Source organism: Pezoporus wallicus, unplaced genomic scaffold, assembly GCF_028554395.1.
Source record: "Pezoporus wallicus isolate ANWC-B61680 ecotype Strahan unplaced genomic scaffold, APGP_CSIRO_Pwel_v1 contig_2, whole genome shotgun sequence".
Classification (NCBI taxonomy): Eukaryota; Metazoa; Chordata; class Aves; order Psittaciformes; family Psittacidae; genus Pezoporus; species Pezoporus wallicus.
In genome coordinates this window covers 1,119,959-1,137,944 of record NW_026639478.1, presented here as the reverse complement: position 1 = coordinate 1,137,944, position 17,986 = coordinate 1,119,959, and the positions used below count along the sequence as shown (strand labels likewise).

General features: G+C 40.3%; 1 protein-coding gene across 2 annotated transcripts; it reads left to right on the top strand.

Annotated features, from left to right (window-relative positions):
- Positions 1-4,748: 4,748 nt before the first annotated feature.
- Positions 4,749-17,391, top strand: GALR1 (galanin receptor 1). Of its 2 annotated transcripts, XM_057414720.1 has the most exons (3): positions 4,749-5,469; positions 12,012-12,077; positions 16,213-17,391. In XM_057414720.1, the coding sequence occupies exons 1-3, from the start codon at positions 4,768-4,770 to the stop codon at positions 16,528-16,530; spliced, it is 1,086 nt and encodes a 361-aa protein (XP_057270703.1). In that variant the 5' UTR covers positions 4,749-4,767; the 3' UTR covers positions 16,531-17,391. The 2 variants fall into 2 exon arrangements, with proteins under 2 accessions (XP_057270703.1, XP_057270704.1); XM_057414721.1 differs by lacking the exon at positions 12,012-12,077.
- The last annotated feature ends 595 nt before the right edge of the window (positions 17,392-17,986 follow it).

Sequence of the window (17,986 nt, the reverse complement as noted above, 5' to 3'; positions counted from 1 at the left end):
ACTTGGATGCCCACTGCACTCTCCTGAGTTTTATAAGACCTGCTCTACTGTGCTATATTGTATTACAAGCATTCGTCAAAGTACTCTTGATTCTGTTATGTCAAGGAAGATCAGGTATGGATGCTCTCTGGTTTAAATCAAACACAGCTGTGTCTTTATGCACAGGCAAGAGGGTTTTGCAGTCAACATTTAAAAGCATCCCATGGGTAATTGTCACAAAACAAGGAAAACAAACCAAGGATTCTTTTTCAACAACTTTAAGGCAAGAGCATGTTGCTAGGCCATGGTTATTAGCTTTTGTTATTTTTACCGAGATTGATGGGCATTGAATAAAGTATGGATACATTCTTTCATATAGAATTTTTAAGTCATATTATTAGAATACTAATTTAAAGCACTTAATTGTAATATGAAGTACTGATGGGATTTTGGAAACTATAGCTTCGAATTTAGTTCTCTGCTTTTGACTGCCTGCCCTTCAAAGGCCATTTTAGAACTGATTTCTAAGAACTGGAATAGAGAACTAGGAGAAAAATAGTCAACATAAACTGTGATGGAATGACAATGGCTCTAAAATGAACAGGGGCAGATGTTCTTTCTAAATGTCAGCAAGTAGCAATAAGCTTAAGTTTCTTAGTGACAACTCTCTGCTACAGAAATCTGAATGTAGTGACAACTGTGACCTCAGGGTTACCTTATTCCCAAGAATATAGATAGAAGAGGGGATTAATGCTTATAGATACTTGACTTTTCCATACTAATAACTTTTAGAAGGTGAATCAAAGGTGGGTTAATTCAGCTTTTCAATGAGATTTAAAGTTCACATCTGACTTTATAATGTAAATTTCTATTCAAGGAACTTGTCATAAAGAAAAATAATGGGGTATGGTTGAAGTGACTATTGTGTCTGATCTTCTTTCACAAATAAAAAGAGTTGGTCTTCAAAATAAGCCTATTTTCAGCCTCGTGTTTTATAAACAAAACATGATCAAAACTGGAGAATATTTTTGCAGTGAAGAAAACTGGTCAATCAGCTCAGGGCTGTCAAAAGATTTCTAAAATGTTCAGGGCTACTCATATGCTTTACTACAAGTACACTTCAAATTGTTTCTCCGTACTGACACTGGGTACATTTTAGAGGCTTGAACCTCAACTCCAGCTTGATCTTCACTATAGGAATAATGAAACACATCTTTGAAGAAGTTGTATGTCCTATTATACACATTTAATTTCTGTAGAATGATCCAATGTGTACAGACATACACCTATGTACATGTTTGTATAACTGGCCTCTGATTTTTGTGCCTCAACTATTCAGGCTATTCTAAAAATGAAAAGTGGGACTGTGGCTAAAAAGTGGAGGAAATCTGTAATGATGCACAGTTTGTATATTGTTTTTGAGGTGCTAAGTACATGCTCATTTTAAAGTACAAATGCATTTTACTGACTGTATTTTGATTATATGTTTGTTATATATGTTACATAGTCACAAACTTTAATAGTAATGAATATTTTAAATCAATTTGTCATATTGTTAAATGATTTCTCTTTCCTGAAAAAAAAATGTACCACTCTAAGTCAATTATTCTCATTATTAGAACCTCATTAAAAAAAGGTATGTGACCATTGGAGTGAGCAGAAGCAAGGACATCCTTGTAATGTTTTTTCTCTGCAATATCTTCCAGATTAAGCTACTGAGGAGTAAACATGTAGGTCTAGACTAAAGAGGGTACTTCGGTTCTCAGTTCCTTCATAGAACTTTTCTATTTTTCCCATTGTTCGTTATGGAAAATTATGTAGGCAAAATACTTTGTTGGGGGTAATAACATCTGATAAAGGCAACTGTGGAACCTGCCCACAGACAGGAGAAGATTGCATTTAACTTCCCGCTCTTCCTGAAGATCATAGGCTATTTTAGTTTTGAAAAAAGTAGATCTTTTCATGTCAAAAGATGTTTGGGAATAGACTCAAAAAACTGGAGTCAAGGAATGTGTGAGGCACATGCTTAAGAGATAAATATCTTTTACTTTTTTTTTTACTGTTTTTTTTTTCTCATACTTTTTCAAGTAATTAATGTATCTAATTATATAACTATTTGCACTGAATTCATAACAACTTTTCCATTGGAACTTTCTATTGCACAAAGATTTTACTCAGTCTAGATAACAAGTCAACACTTGTTTGTTCAAGGCAATCTTAACAGGAATCATGAGTGCTGTCTATGTGGGAATTTTCCTTTACTGACGCAAAAGCTGAAGCCTGTAGGCCTGGTAGAAAAGCTGCAATATGGTTGCATTCTGTTTTTTATCTCTAATGCTCAGGGGTAGTCTTATAAGAACTCTATACAATACATACATACCAGAAAAGCTTGAACTGCAAAACCATCTAAATATCTAAATGAAATTAATAGAGCCAAGGCTCCCATCCAGCTCATAAATGTGATCTTCAGGTTGCTTTTCCTTAAAACTGATTTAGGTTTTGCACCTACTTTTCCTGCCCACTTGTCTGTAAAACAGTCTGCTATTCTTTGGTCACTATTCAGGCTATAATGTTGAAAAGTTAGTATTTCCAAAGAAAACAGAGGCATGAGCTATGAGAACTAATGCAGCATTTCAGGTAGAGAGCTGTGATCAATGCAACATTAGTATTAACTGCAGCAAGCTAGGGTTGAACTCCTGATACCCTAGGAAAGAGTGATGTCTGGCAACGAGACAGGATTCAAATGCAAAACGTCAGTGGCATTCAAAAATATTACTTGTATCTCATCATATGAAGGAATTCACAGTGGCAAGCACAGGCATTGGCAACACTGAGGAAATCTGTGGAGACTTCCACTCATTTTCACAATGTTCTGAGTGCTTCCAAAAAGTCCGAAACATCTGGTACATTCTAGAAATGTTTAACATTGTCCATTCTCAAATCCCTTACATAAGTAGACACTAGTAGATTTGCATGGCAATCAAACTCCTCAAGAAAATGATGAGGTATACATGTAAGAAAAAAAACACACCATAAGTATTTTAGGAATCTTTATTAGTGTACTTTTTCTTAATAACTGAGTTACAACAGACATGGCAAATAGACCAATCCAAATAAAAGTTTCTCTGATCTATAGAAACCAAACTGTGCTGTCCCATCATGTGTTCCTTTGGACGTAATGGTCCAGGCCATATATAAGTCCAATTAAAATCCAGATCTGTACAAGTCCATCGCTCTTTAATCTGCTGATATGCAGCTGCTCAGATGCCTCAATGTAAGTAGCAAAAAGAAGGGTACAAAAGCCCTGTCAAACTGTGGACTGTAGAGCAAGCAAAGGCTTCAGCAGCACATTGGAGCAGCTCTGTCTGTCCCACTGCTCCCCCAGGAGCATTGAACTCTTGAGCAAGCAGGCCGTGATGCGAGGAAGCTGTACCTCTGCCAGCCCAGGCCTCTAGCTGTGTGTCCAGTGAGGCTCCGTACTAGAGGAGCTTTTCAGCATCAGCTGTCAAGATCCCCAGATCCCCCCCAGATGCCTTCAAGATTTCAAGATCCCTAGAGAAAAGATATAAAATGTAACATAACCAGCGGTAGCTCACCTACTGGCAACTGAAACAAATGGTTAAGAAACCTGGGCAAACTTGTTTAATTCACAAGGTCCATGTGCCTGTGTGAAAATTTGCATGCTCTCGCATCCATATGCTAGAGGAACTTTTCTATTTCATGCAGTCCTGCAAAGCTTAGCTTTTCAGAAGCTGTCATTCCAGCACTGGTAAGAACTGCCTCCGTGGGGATGGAGGCAGGCGGTAGGGTTTGAGGACACGGCTTTTATAACCGGAGCCTGACAAGTGGCCAGGCTTTCTTTTCTGCTTTTTTTTTTCTAGAGTTAGCAACAACGTCTGCCACCTTTTGTCTTGTGAGCTTCTGCGCTGCACGGAACGAGTAATACAAACCTGTGAAGGGATGAAAATAGTCAGCGTAGGCGGTGCTTAGTCCGGACTCACTCTTGCTGCCGGCTACCTGTTGAGGTGGGTTTAAGCAGGCGCTGAACTATTCCTGTCTCTCCAAGAGAGTTCATTTAAGCCGAGCTGGACCTGCCTAGCGCCACTACGGCCGTGCTGGAAGCCGCAACTTCTGAGCCTCCCTAGGCAAAAAGCATACGGAAGTTTTTTGAGGTGAGGACGGGAGCCAGGGCTGCTCGGCTCCGCTCCACGCCGTTCTGCTCTCTGCCCGGGCTCCGGCTGTCGCGCCGGTGGGCAGCCCGGCGGAGCAATTGCAAGATAAACCGAGGAGAAAGCGGAAAGGAGGGAGGAAAAAGAAGGCGAGGAAAAATCCCCCAGCCCTCCTTTCCCCAAGGAGACGCCCCCGGGGCTCTCAGTCTCCTGGCCTAAGAGGCGGCCGCGGGCGACGAGGCTCGGCCGCTCCGCGGGGCTGGAGCAGCGGGAGTTGCGCGGCCGCGGGCGGAGTGCCGCCCCTGGCGGAGGAAGCTCTCGGGGAGGCTGGGGGTTCCGCGGCCAGCCGGGCGCTGCACAGAGCCAGCTGCCTGCCAGGGGCAACGGGGCTGCGGCGTTGCCTCTGCGCCCGTGTAAGCCGCGGGGCATCTTGCCCGGCGGCACCCGCCGCTTTCCCTTCCTCCCCATCCCCTGCCTTTCTCTCTCCCTCTTTTCCTCCCCGGCACCTCCCGGCCCTGGTGGGGGGCCGCCGCCCCTGGCTGGCCGCGGGAAGGGTGCCGGGACGCGGCAGCCCCCTTTATTCCCCCGCGGAAACTTTGGCCGTCGCGGAAGGGGGAGGATGGAGCTAGGGGAGGCCGTGGCGTCCCCCCTTAACTGGTCCCGAGATGAGGCAGAGCCGCCCCGCGGGGAGTTCAACCTCTCCGGGCTGCCAGTGACAGAGGGGAAGCCCCTCTTCGGCATCGGCATCGAGAACTTCATCACCTTGATCGTCTTTGTGTTGATCTTTGCCATGGGGGTGCTGGGCAACTCGCTGGTGATCACGGTGTTGGCAAGGAGCAAGCCAGGCAAACGCCGCAGCACTACCAACATCTTCATCCTCAACCTGAGCATCGCTGACCTGGCCTACCTGCTCTTCTGCATCCCCTTCCAGTCCACAGTCTACGTGCTCCCTACCTGGGTGCTGGGTGCCTTCGTCTGCAAGTTCATCCACTACTTCTTCACCGTCTCCATGCTGGTGAGCATCTTCACGCTCTCGGCCATGTCGGTGGACCGCTATGTGGCCATCGTGCACTCTCGACGCTCCTCAGCCTTGCGTGTTTCTCGCAACGCACTGCTGGGTGTGGGGCTCATCTGGGCGCTCTCCTTCGCCATGGCCTCCCCTGTGGCTCACCACCAGCACCTCTTCCACCGCGAGGCCTCCAACCAGACTTTTTGCTGGGAGCAGTGGCCCAACCCACGCTACAAGAAGGTCTATGTGGTTTGCATGTTTGTCTTCGGATATCTGCTCCCGCTGCTGCTCATCTCCTTCTGTTATGCCAAGGTGGGGCAAAACAGGTAGAGGTGAAGGGTATGTAAAAGGAAAGGGGGGGGGGGGGGGCACACACAATGGTGGTGGGTGTCCATGAGCTGTGGGGCCGTCTCCGGTCACATGGAGGGACATGGCACTGTTGGGAGGTGGCAGGGCAGAGGTGAGTCTGTGGTGCAAAGGGAGAGTGTAGTTTTTACAGCTGAGGGATGACTGGAGCAGGGGGACACGTGTATAGCACAGACATCTCAGGACAGGGATTGCACAGGGCTAGGAGGGGGGATGTTCTGGCAATTACTGGGGTCCCTCTGGCAGACATCCTTGTTGCAAATCACTGAGAAGCTGCAGCGCTGTGCTGCTTTCTCTGTCAACACAGCTCTCCTATTTTCTTGCAGTGCCATATGAATTTAACTCAGATAAAGTACAGCAGAGCAACAAGTTGTTCAGTCTTCAGATGAAGCACTGCAGTTCCTTAAAATGCAGTGCACTTAAAAATGACACAAATCCAACAGTTGGGTCTGATCCAGTGAATGTGTTCAGATCAAAAGATGAATACCACTGCCTGGTCCCTGTGAGCCTTGCCTTGTCCCAGTTGAAGTGCGAGTGAGATTTACCTCTGACTTCAACAAGGGCAAGGTGATGCTCTGGAGCAGTGCATGGGGACACAGGTATAAAAAAGCATAAGTAAGGGTGCCCTAATAAGGGTATTTAAGGACTTTTTTTCTCAGACAAACTGTCGTAGTTTTCTGTGAATATTAATTGCAGCCTTCAGCATACGGTCCACTGCTTTCTGCTGCACAGGAGCTGGAGCTACAGCTGCTCTCTGCTGGGTTAGGCAAACATCCTCCTGTTGCTGTGCCAGCAGCCTTCAGGAGCAGGATTCCTCTTGAGGCAGTAAGTTACATTTGAGAGGACAGGTCTGCTCCTGCAATTAAAGACTGGTGGTATTGAAAAGTCAGTTCTTTATTTGACAAGTTAAATAGATGTAATTTAAACATATAATTTGATGTTCAGTTTGATATACATTTCATGTAAATATTTAATATTCATATTTCTATCTACATCAGCTTAATTGTGATGTGCAAATTAAGGCTAGAGTGGCATCCAACTCTGCTAAAACCAAGTTATGCAGAACTCAAAGAACAACATTTCTTAATTACTATTTGTAATGAAAAAGTCTGACTTGGTAAATGGAGAAGAAATACATGCTTTCATACATAAACTTGAGTTCTGTTTTCCCTGGGTGAATACACTGATGCTTCATCTACAGTGCTGAATATGACTGAGCTGTGAGAGGGATGAAACTTGCTGTAGCCACAGATTATCAGTTTTAAGAAAAGATTACCTATTTCAGGGAAAATGCTATGGAACGTGACCAAATGGAGTTTTTCATCTATTAAGAATTATTATAGTTTTCAAAGCCAAAGCATCTTCAGTTTCAACATAAAGTGCCAGCCTTCAAAGTCTAATTATATTACAGGAGACTGAAAACTAGCCTTTCAAAATTACAACAGTCCTGAATAGTAGAGGGGGAAAAACTGAAATAGACTTAAACAAGATACAAGCATAGTAAACATAACACACCATCTTGTTACAAAGCACCACTACAGAAGTAGATCACTTAATATTAGTCTGAATACAAAACAAAACAAAACAAAAACCCCACAAAACCCCACATCAACAAAGCAACTCTGTGGAATATATGCCCAGAACAAGTTCATAAAATCAACGCTGCTGAAAGTTACAATTAAAATCTTGTGTTTAAGTTATTGCCAGGCTAAGATCTTGCTCTTGCTTGGTGATGTGTTTTGAGCCTGTGTCAGGCTGGAAGATCCAACCCGTAGGGGATGAGTTTTAGGAGATACGCAGAAGATACCTGGTATTCTCATCAGTGTCAATGAAGCTGAAAAATGCCATGACTTGTACATGGCTGTTGGAGGTATTGTACCTTGTGGCATAAATACTCATTCCTGTCCTCACTAGGAGCCACTGGCAAATCTCCAACTAGAGTGTTTTGGCACATGGGGCAAGGTCAGGGGAAATTAAGGATCGTTAATTGAAAATCGGAGCTGAAGTTTTCAGTTTGTCAAAGCCTCAGACTCACAGGTCTCAAGCGAAGTGGTCACTGCAGCCTCTTGCTGGTGTCACTGAAGTACTGTGAAGTACAAGTATTTGGGCTTCTGAATGCATGCAGGGTTACTGCTGTGTAATAGCCTTAGAAGTATTATAGAAATAAATGCATTAGTTTCTAATGGACTTCACTGGCTTTCATGAACTGTGGATTAGCTAAATGATGCAATATTCTGACACACTAGATTAAGACAAAGGAGACTCATTTCTCTATTTGAATATATTGCCTTTTTCAGACTCCTTTAAGGCAGTTCTGTTTCTTTTATGAGGAAATTGCAATTGAACTTTCAGTTTTGAAAGTCTCATTCTTTAGGCACTCTAATATGGAGCTGAGTTCTTTCTCTCAATCTCTATCAAATTATGTTAGAAGAGATTTGTGTTTTCCCCAGTGGATATCAATACTGTTATTGCCTACGGAAGTGCTGACATAGTGCTAGATATTTGGAAACAGAGTCCCCCCATAAAATCAGAAATGGAAATCTCACATGACACGCTCTTAACGCAGAGATTTATGAGATCGTGCTCTGTGTCCTGTGTGTACAGCTATCCATTTCCTGTCTCCCACAAATAACTTCTGTTGAGTTTCAACCAAATTTGGCAGAGGAGTGAAAATATCAGAAAGAATGATATTTCCTTAGTTTTGTGAAAACAGGAGTCAGTGAAGAAGGTGGAAAGTCTGCATCATCCTCTTTCCTTTAAGGAGAGTCAGTTTGCACTCAACTGTTAAATATCAGACAAGCCATAGGGAGAAGATGTCTGATGCAGCTTCTGCTCATGGAAGACACACACCTTCTTGGGAGCACACAGTCAAGAGATCACAAATCCATAGCAGACCAGCTTTTGTTAGCTCACAGAACTACTCTTGAAAGGAACTTACTACTCCACCCAGAGGAGCAGTGATTATATAGTTATTAGCTGAGTTACAGTGCTGTATTTTCTTAATACTGACTTTTTGCGTGTGTTTTATAACACTGCTACATTTGCCCACTGAGGTGCTCTCGAAGGGCAAAGTGATAAATACTTCTCAGTGAGCATCTGCCAGGGTAGTACAATGTGACAGCTGAGTTTGGGTGCTTCTGCTTTTGAATACCTGGTGATAAGGATTTATAGGCTTGGTTAAAAGTAAATTGTAAAAAGTAGGAGCCTCAACATAAAATACAAACGTACGTGGTTTTTGGCTTAAGATATTTTATTTTAAATTTTGCTGAGCAATGAGGGAAAACTTAACTAAACCATATTAGCAGTACTATTGAATGAAAGAGGGTGAAGGATCTGTTGTGACGATAGAAGCATTGCTTTCAAGAATGGATTGCAGGCAATGGCACTTGAATTTAAATCAGGTTCATACTGTAAAATATGGTTCAGAATGTAATGCTGACATTATGGCTCTGTTAAAAAAGCAGTTCATTCTTATTAGATAATGACCTTGGGCAGGCTTTCCAGCTGCATGATTTTCAATGGCTGATAATGAAGGTGTAGTCATTGGAATTATACCCAGACAGACAGGAAATACGCTTTGCAACAGTGTAGACTTCAGACTTCTACAGTATTTGGCAGATTTATATGAATAGGCACTGATAACAATCTATTTTTTTCTCTGTCCTATATTGGAAAAATCCTTCTCTCAACTTGATTTGTTCATAGTTGTGTATGACAGTCTGGACCGGACTGAAATGTCATATGCTTCTGTGATCCTGAAAATCTTACACCCTCTTTCACATCAGGATAACTTTCTTCCCACAGCAGCCCACTCTCATCTCCAGAAAACAGGAAAGCTATTCCTTCCCCAAGAGCCAGATAAGATCTGCAATTGACAGGTACATGAAAGCTGGAGTTAGAAAAGTTTCACGTAAAGGGTGAATTTTTCCACAGAGCTGAGTTTTTGGAAAATATAACAGGTTGTTGAGAACAGGTTGTGACCTGTTGTTTAGCAAGGTGGGTATTTCATTATATGAATTAAAAATGCACACGCAAATGTAGTGGGGGATATCTTGAAATACTTTCTTTAGAGAAACAACCTGAGGCAAATTAAGAGGCACTTGTAGAATACTTGCTTATTCAGGTGAAGCAACAGTAGCTGTTAGAGATACAATTGATTATTCATTGGCCCAGAGAAGAGGTAATTTGAAAAGGACAGTGAGGTGTCTTTGATTTCCCTTGTAGTGTTTGTGCATAAACATGGCTCTTAATATCCCTCCACAGGGTTATGTGTAGGTCTCTGAGTGCTCTTTGACTGTTGTTGATAGGTAATTAAATTCTGCCTATTTCTCTTCCTGCTGGTTTGCATACCATCTGGTACACTATCATGCAGAGCCAGCATGTTTTCACAGGAGAGAAACATGTATACAATCTGAAAGAGGGGAAATTGAGAAGGATTCATTGGAAGGTTATCCTCTAAATCTTCAGTAGGCACCCCCCTCCCACCCCTCAGATACCCAGTTTAACAGTTTCATCTACTGCATCTTTCTTTGGACTGCAGAGAGATATAATGCAAAGATGTTTGTTAAAAATTTCGGATCAAAAGATAAAAATATTTGTGATTGTGAGAGAAGATTTTGCAGTTCTAATTCTGGGAAGTGTTTATCTGACTTTAGTTTTCACAGTAGAGTACAGTACATTCTGCGCATGGCAGGAGATTGGATTCACAGAGGCCCAGTAGAAGCAGCACATCATTGTAAGTTATGTCAAATAGCAGTGATGGGAAGTGAACTTCACTGTATTTCTCCCATGCTCTTCTATGTTTTACATATTTCACCCATGAACTAAGCAGTATACAGTGACAGCAGGTGAATAGAGAGTGTGTGAGCTAACGGGTCATCTCCCTGGTCTTCTGCTGGACCTCAGGGGCTCTTATGTCCTTTCTTTCTCATCTGCTCCTGGAGAAGAAAGAAAGGCTGAAGCCAAAACAGGCTTTTCTCAGAGAAACCCCATTTATTTTTCTCCTGCCTTTCCTGAACTCAGGTCAGTCTTGATAGCAGCCTGGCCACTGTTTCAGAATAGGGAGTACCTGCAGGGCTAAGTCATTCACACACAAACATGTTAGTGCACAGGTAAGCACAAACGAACTGCACTTCCAATGTTAAGTGGCTACAAGTATTTTTTATTTTTATTTTTGTTCCTGGTTTCTGTTGTTTCATTGTTCACTGGTAACTAAGAGTAGATACTTGAAAAGTGCAATCCACTGATTATGGTTATTTACAAATAACTATCATTTCTTTTAATTCATTATGTAAGTTTCTAAGATTCAAATCCAGAGTGAGTTCAAGTCTGTAGGTCATCATGTCTGGTGCTTATCCTGGTAGTGGTTAGCTGTGTATTCTAAAGAAAACAGGGAAAATATCCCTTGATAATGTAAGACAATTTGAATTTATACACTTTTTCCCACCTCAAGAAGTCTCTTTATAAGCTCTAAAGTTTAGTGTTATATTCCTTAAAAAAATCCTTTTTATGTTGGATGATCTTACCTATTAGATTGTTCTCAGTTCATCTTAAAGATATGTAATGTGCAACCTAACATCATCATCTAATTGAGCTCTACACCTCAGCACTCTTTCTATTCCTCTGATTTTAATTAAAATCTCGAGTTTAATTCAGCATCTCTTTTTTTTTATTCAGTTCTGTATGGTTTACAACTTGTTAAACACATTCAGCTGAAGAGATATTCCCCGCCCCCCATGCCTACAAATCATGCCATATGAATATATTAGATTCGTTTAATACCGATTGCAGGTAAATTAGGGTGTGCGCTTGTATATGACCACTATCCAAAATCTTATGTATAAATCATTATGTTAAAATTTGGACCCTACTCTTGGATGATGAGCCTTTTGGAGATATATTTAAGAAAAATTACTTGTGAAAGGCGCGTGACAAGTATCACCAAATTCTTGATAAAGGTTATGCCTCATTTGAGATACATTTTAGTATAAATTATTTCTGAAAGCCTAAGCTTCTTTCAAAGATCAAATAGCACCAACGGCCTGATTGTATTAACCAAACATCCATCTGAAGAAAGCAAATTATGCAGGTGACTCAGAAAAGCTCTGACTAAAAACATACACTTTTTATGTTACATGCAGTAAAGGTCGCTCTAAATTAAGCATTGACATTTTCATGGAAGAATGATTGTTAATTCTAGGTGTATGACAGGTTTCTGTTCGTTGCCTTGTTCATTTGTAATATATATTTGTTACATAGTATATCTGAATTTTTATAGAAGAATTCAGTTGTTGCCTGCTTCATATTTGTTGTTTCCCACAGATGGAGATACTTAATTCCTTTGGATTTTGTATTGTGCACTTTTGAAATGTGTAAATTGAATCAGAGAAGTTTGTAAGCGACTCATCAGTACCGGAGAGCCTACCCTAAAATACATGGGTTTGAATTTAGAAAGCGCTGTAATACAACATATAAATTAATCTTTTCAGGTTCTTAATCATCTGCATAAGAAGTTGAGAAACATGTCAAAGAAGTCAGAAGCATCCAAGAAAAAGGTAATTGCTTTCATTACCATTATGTATTTGTTTGGTTTATGTCTAAGCTAATTTTAGTATCATATTACTTGTTGCAAAGATGTAATGGAGAGAAGGAATTGAAGTATTTAATGATGAATTCAGCATCTCTCTGAATTTAGCAGGATTGGAATATTTTCTAATCTGAGTTTTCCATCTCAGTACATTAAGTCACTACCTAAGATCCCCATATTCTGAACTTCAGAGCATCTGAAATTCACACATGAATAGACAACCTGTCTGTAATACTAAATTGGGTTTTTTTTTGCCTCACAGGCATTTCCCCCTAACTTGTAAATATTTTCTTTTTTTTTAAAAATTGTTCTTTAAACTAGTTGAATCATTTATGAATCATAGAATCACAGAATGGTTAGAGTTGAAAAGGACCTTAAAATCATCTAGTTCCAACCCCCCTCAGACTAAACCATCTCACCCAAGGCTCTGTCCAACCTGGCCTTGAACACCGCCAGGGATGGAGCATTCACAGCTTCCTTGGGCAACCCATTCCAGTGCCTCACCACCCTGACAGTAAAGAACTTCTTCTTTAAAATGAGGTTTATTTTCTTTGTGATAGAAGTCTAATAAGAGAGTTTCAATCATTCTTCAATTCTGTTGATTTTCCACAAAACCATTCTTTTCTGCTATGTTCAAGGCATTAGTTATGTACTGTTACAAGTAGAATTGGGAAAGGTCTTTAAAGCAGAATATAAGCTTTGTGATTTAGAACAATATTTGATGTGTTTATATATTGAATTTGTCAGTTACTATAACACAGTTCTGATTTTTTATCAGATTTGACCAAAGTAATGATTTGACTAACTTCTCAGTTTATGAATGCAGAGCCAGAAAAAACCCTTAGGCTATAGCTTTTCATTTGATCTGTTCACTATTACCGTATGGGCATGCAGACTGTCTCCAATGGAAATGAGATATACATGGGCTCGACAGGGAATAAGTAATCTATTATTTATGCATTCCCTATTTTATTGAAAAATATCCTAGTCAATAAACTTTAATACCTAGAATTAAAACAACTGTTGTCCTGATTCTGTAAATTACTTGACATATATACTTTTACACTTCATGTCATCAAGGCCAAAAGGTCATTTTCAAAGGTGTTCTGCACATTGCCATCTCTACTCTCATCTAAATTATTCTCAAACTGGAAATAATCTCTGCATTTACTCTAAACACTAACTCTTAAAAATTGCAAGTAAAAATCAGATCTGGCTAGGAACTCGTTTCATAGCTTCAGGGAAAAGCATTATGTATATGCCCAAGACTGCTTGGATGTATTAATGTTCAGAAACCAAAGGGGAAAAAAAATAAAGGGGAGCCCAAACTTTTTTTTGCCATAGCAAATACATTTTTCATAGAATCACAGAATGGTTAGGGTTGGAAAGGACCTTTAGATCATCTAGTTCCATCCCCCCTGCCATAGGCAGGGACACCTCACACTAAACCATCTCACCCAAGGCTCTGTCCAACCTGGCCTTGAACACTGCCAGGGATGGAGCATTCACAGCTTCCTGGGCAACCCATTCCAGTGCCTCACCACCCTTACAGGAAAGAACTTCTTCCTTATATCCAATTTAAACTTTCCCTGTGTAAGTTTTAACCTGTTACCGCTTGCCCTGTCACTACAGTCCCTAATGAAGAGTCCTCCCCCGGCATCCTTGTGGGCCCCCTTCAGATACTGGAAGGCTGCTATGAGGTCTCCACGCAACCTTCTCTTCTCCAGGCTGAACAGCCCCAACTTTCTCAGCCTGTCTTCATACGGGAGGTGTTCCAGTCCCCTGATCATCCTCGTGGCCTCCTCCGGACTTGTTCCAACAGTTCCATGTCCTTTTTATGTTGAGGACACCAGAACTGCACACAGTACTCCAGGTGAGGTCTCACGAGAGCAGAGCAGAGGGACAGGATCACCTCCTTCGACCTACAGCCTAGCTCATGCTTTTTTAAGGCAACTGTTTTCATTAGTGTGCTCTCTCTGGTTACTGTATCTTTCTTCTTTTTCTTCTACAGTTTTGTTAGAAATGCATTTCAGGCTTAATTATACATTTATAGCGTTATTCAAAACTTCATGGAAATTTCAGTAGCAGAATCTTAAAAGTAATGTGCTGTATGTGTGAAAAAAAGTTAGTGAAGAATACGAATGTGCCTAAATGCTATTTGTCATGTTTTTGGTCACAAAGCATCAATATTTAACATCATGTATTTCAGGTGGGTTTTCATGTGCTAATGAAACACCCTAAGGAAGCTCCCATTAGGTAAACAAGAGCTTCCCTTTAGTGTTACTTTGGTTGCAAGCCATAGTGATGATTTTGGAAAGGTAAACTCTGAAGTTAGGATTAGGAGGACTAATGGGATATAACAGATGTTTTGAGGTTCCCTAATACAAAATTGTTTATTCTGCAGATATGAAAAACCTTAAATAGTTACAAGAGGCACATGGTCAACCTCTGTTTTGAGGTGCATCTGTATAGTCTTTTGAAAGCGATTTTCCTGGTATATTTTGAATTTTGAACACACTGAAGTAATATACCCCTTTTGAAGTAATTGTGGAAATGGTATCCAGGCAATATGTTTTCAGTTGGAATATTAACACATTTAAAGGATCAGAGAAGGAATTGCTCTTAATTTGTACTTCCTTGTTAGCACATATTCTCCTGATGAGACCTGAAAGAGATAATATGTGTGTGGCTGTCTGATAGTGGCAACTGACTTAAACTCCACAGGGCTAAGCAGGTGAATGGCTTGTGGAAACAGGTGAATCCTTGAGACTAAACAAATTATATTTTAATACCGATACAATGTCCTTTGTTTCTGTTGTGAGATTTTACTAGCCAACAACGTTACTTTGACCTGTTAACAGTGAAATCAACCTTTATATTTTTCTGTAAGTTTCTGTAAATTCAGCCATGTTCTATTTAATAGGTCAGTCTGAATTATTATATATAATCAATTAAGGAAGTAAAGACCAAGTTCAATAAGCTAACAAAAAGACTAGATAATCTGTGTGCTAAAGTACTTATCACTCTGGCCACTGGTTTACTTTTGCCTGTGGAGAAGAGCCTAGGTTATCTGAAAAATTATTTTGTAACTTGTTAATATAGCAATGATAATGGTCCATAACATTATGTGCTTTTGGAATTAATAGTAGGCTTTTACTGGGAGAGTGACTTAATTGAAAGAGATACTTGTTGAAGAAGTAGATATTAATTAGTTGAGCAACTGCAAAGCAGTAATTGCTGTTTCTGAAATAAGTGAAAGCTAAAGAAAGCAATGGACAGTCAAACTCCACTGTGCCCTGGCAGAATACCTTCAGCACCAGAAAGATCTGTGCTGACTGATGGTGTAGTTGTCTGGATGGATCTAATGAACTTGATGGGACTCTCATAAACAATGAGAGTGGAGTCAGGAGGCATCACTGAGGATATTTTGTATTCCCTTTTTCAGATTTTGGTGCTTGGTGGTGACCTTTGATTTCCAGATTGGTTTTGACAGTTGATGATTACCAATGTGTGAAATTTCACGCTCCTTACTTTTCTTTCTTTTTTTTCCCTAGTTGCATCCCAAAATGTTGTTGCATGATTCCCCCCCATGAAAATTTTACATTTAAAGGAGAGACTTTCAAAAAGCACCTTCTCTTTTTGCAGACACTTGAGCAAAGTGTTCGTCTGACTGCTCTAAGCTCTACCACTATCTGCCATCACGTATAATAGATCTCTCTTAAAATTATGGTCAGAAATCCTTGCACACCATACTCAAATATAGATCATTAGATCTGGATGAGATTTCCCAAAGACCCATCTTATCATTATTTTACATCAAGCTTATGCTTTTTTCTAAGGAATCAGGTACATAATTCTTTTACTTTCAAGCAAAGCTATATATGCCTTTTACTATGGCATTTTCAGGGCTAAAGTTCTTCTTGCAGTAGTCGCTATCCAGACTAAAGCCCATATAGGCAATGGAGTAAAATCAGTAATAAATAGTCCACAGTGTGTTCTTTCTCAGCATCTCCCCATGCCCCTCAGTAATGGTTCTGAAGCAGGTTTAAAGTGGATTCTTCAAGTGCTCATCAGACATCTGTGTTTTCCTTTCCCTGTCTCAGACAGCACAGACTGTGTTGGTGGTGGTAGTGGTTTTTGGCATCTCCTGGCTGCCGCATCACGTGATTCATCTCTGGGCTGAATTTGGAGTTTTCCCACTGACTCAAGCCTCCTTTCTCTTCAGAGTAACAGCACACTGCCTGGCTTACAGCAATTCTTCTGTGAACCCGATTATATATGCATTTCTCTCTGAAAATTTTAGGAAGGCCTACAAACAAGTCTTCAAATGCCAGATAGGTAACGAGTCACCTCTGAATGATGCCAAGGAAAATAGAAGTCGAATAGATACACCACCGTCTACCAACTGTACACATGTGTGAACTTTGAAAAGTCATAAAATGTTGGCTTCTCACTTGTGTGAACCAGACACCTAGAAAACAAAGCACAATGAGCTTTATCCTGGGTTTATCTTGATGAAGCTAATTGGTATTTAATGGACTGAAGTTGCATTTGTAGCAAAAGTTTGTGAAACTGGTATGAAAGAAAGATCCTTTGCATCTTAGCTTTGTCAAATGAAGCTGTTGGACCTTTAAAAGATACTTGAGAAAAAATGTTGGAGATATGTGTGTGTCTAAGCACAGGTGTGTAAACGTTCTAATATACAAGAAGGAAATGTTGACATGGACAAGTAACTTTCTGACATCTTACTCCATCGAAGTGAAGAGATGGCTAAATTTTCTGTCTTACAGATACTAAATACTTTAGTATTATGATTTCAGAGAGGAAAACTCTTGTTCTCTCTTCAGATTGTTTTGACAATGCCTCTTCACTTTTTAATGTAAAGATGGGCTCTGATTCAGAGTTGAAATAACCTGTGTACAACTCGAGGCAATTATCTTAGAGAGGAAACACCAATTATACCTGTTTAGCTGTCTTTTTAATGTAACATACTGAGTAATGATGGAGTTCTTTCCACTTCGTACAGCTGCCTTTTGTGTATGCTGTGTAAGGTTTTGTTTATGGCCTGTATGTAGTTGTACCAAAATGAGGATCTATGTCTATCTGAGGGAAGGTATTCTTCGTGTGTTGCATGTGTGTGTATGTTTTGTTAACTTTATAGACTTTGAGGTGGAGGTAAGGTTTTAAATGTGCAATATATACATATATTTTAAAATATTATGTTGTATAAAGTGACTCTGGGCAATGCTTAAATGTTCAGAAACAGTATTACCTTAAAAATTGTAGCAGGGGCTTGGTATCGTGTAGCTCTAAATTGGAAAAACTCAGAAAGATTCATTTAAATCAATACAGAATACATAAGGTAAATGGCCCAATTCTGCAAATTCTTCAATAGGATGAGTAGTTTCAGCAATTTTATAAAAGTACTTAATATGTCTTTATGTGGTAAGCCACTGAAGAAATATTGGAAAGGCACTCAGTCCATTCAGAACCTTACTGTTAGCTGGAATGAGATATGTTTTTACCTTTTTAAGTTGAGTACATTAAGTTGAAGAAACCTCCAGACATCCACTCAAGGCAGGGATATCCTCAGAGTAGGACTGCTTCCTTATTTAGGGAAGTTTTGAAAATTTCTAAGGATGGAGATTCAACAGGTTTTGGGGGAACTTGTCCCAGTGCCTAATCACTCCCACTAAACATTTTTTTCTTATCCCAGCTGGGATTTCCTTTGATTGTGACTTGTTGCCTTCTGTCCTTTTTTCCTGTGTACTTAAGTCTTCTCTCTAACAAATATGTAATTTAAGATGGCAGTTAAATTTCACCCAACAGTCTCTTCTTAAACAATGCGTCACTGTCTGTCTCTCCTCATCTCTCGTG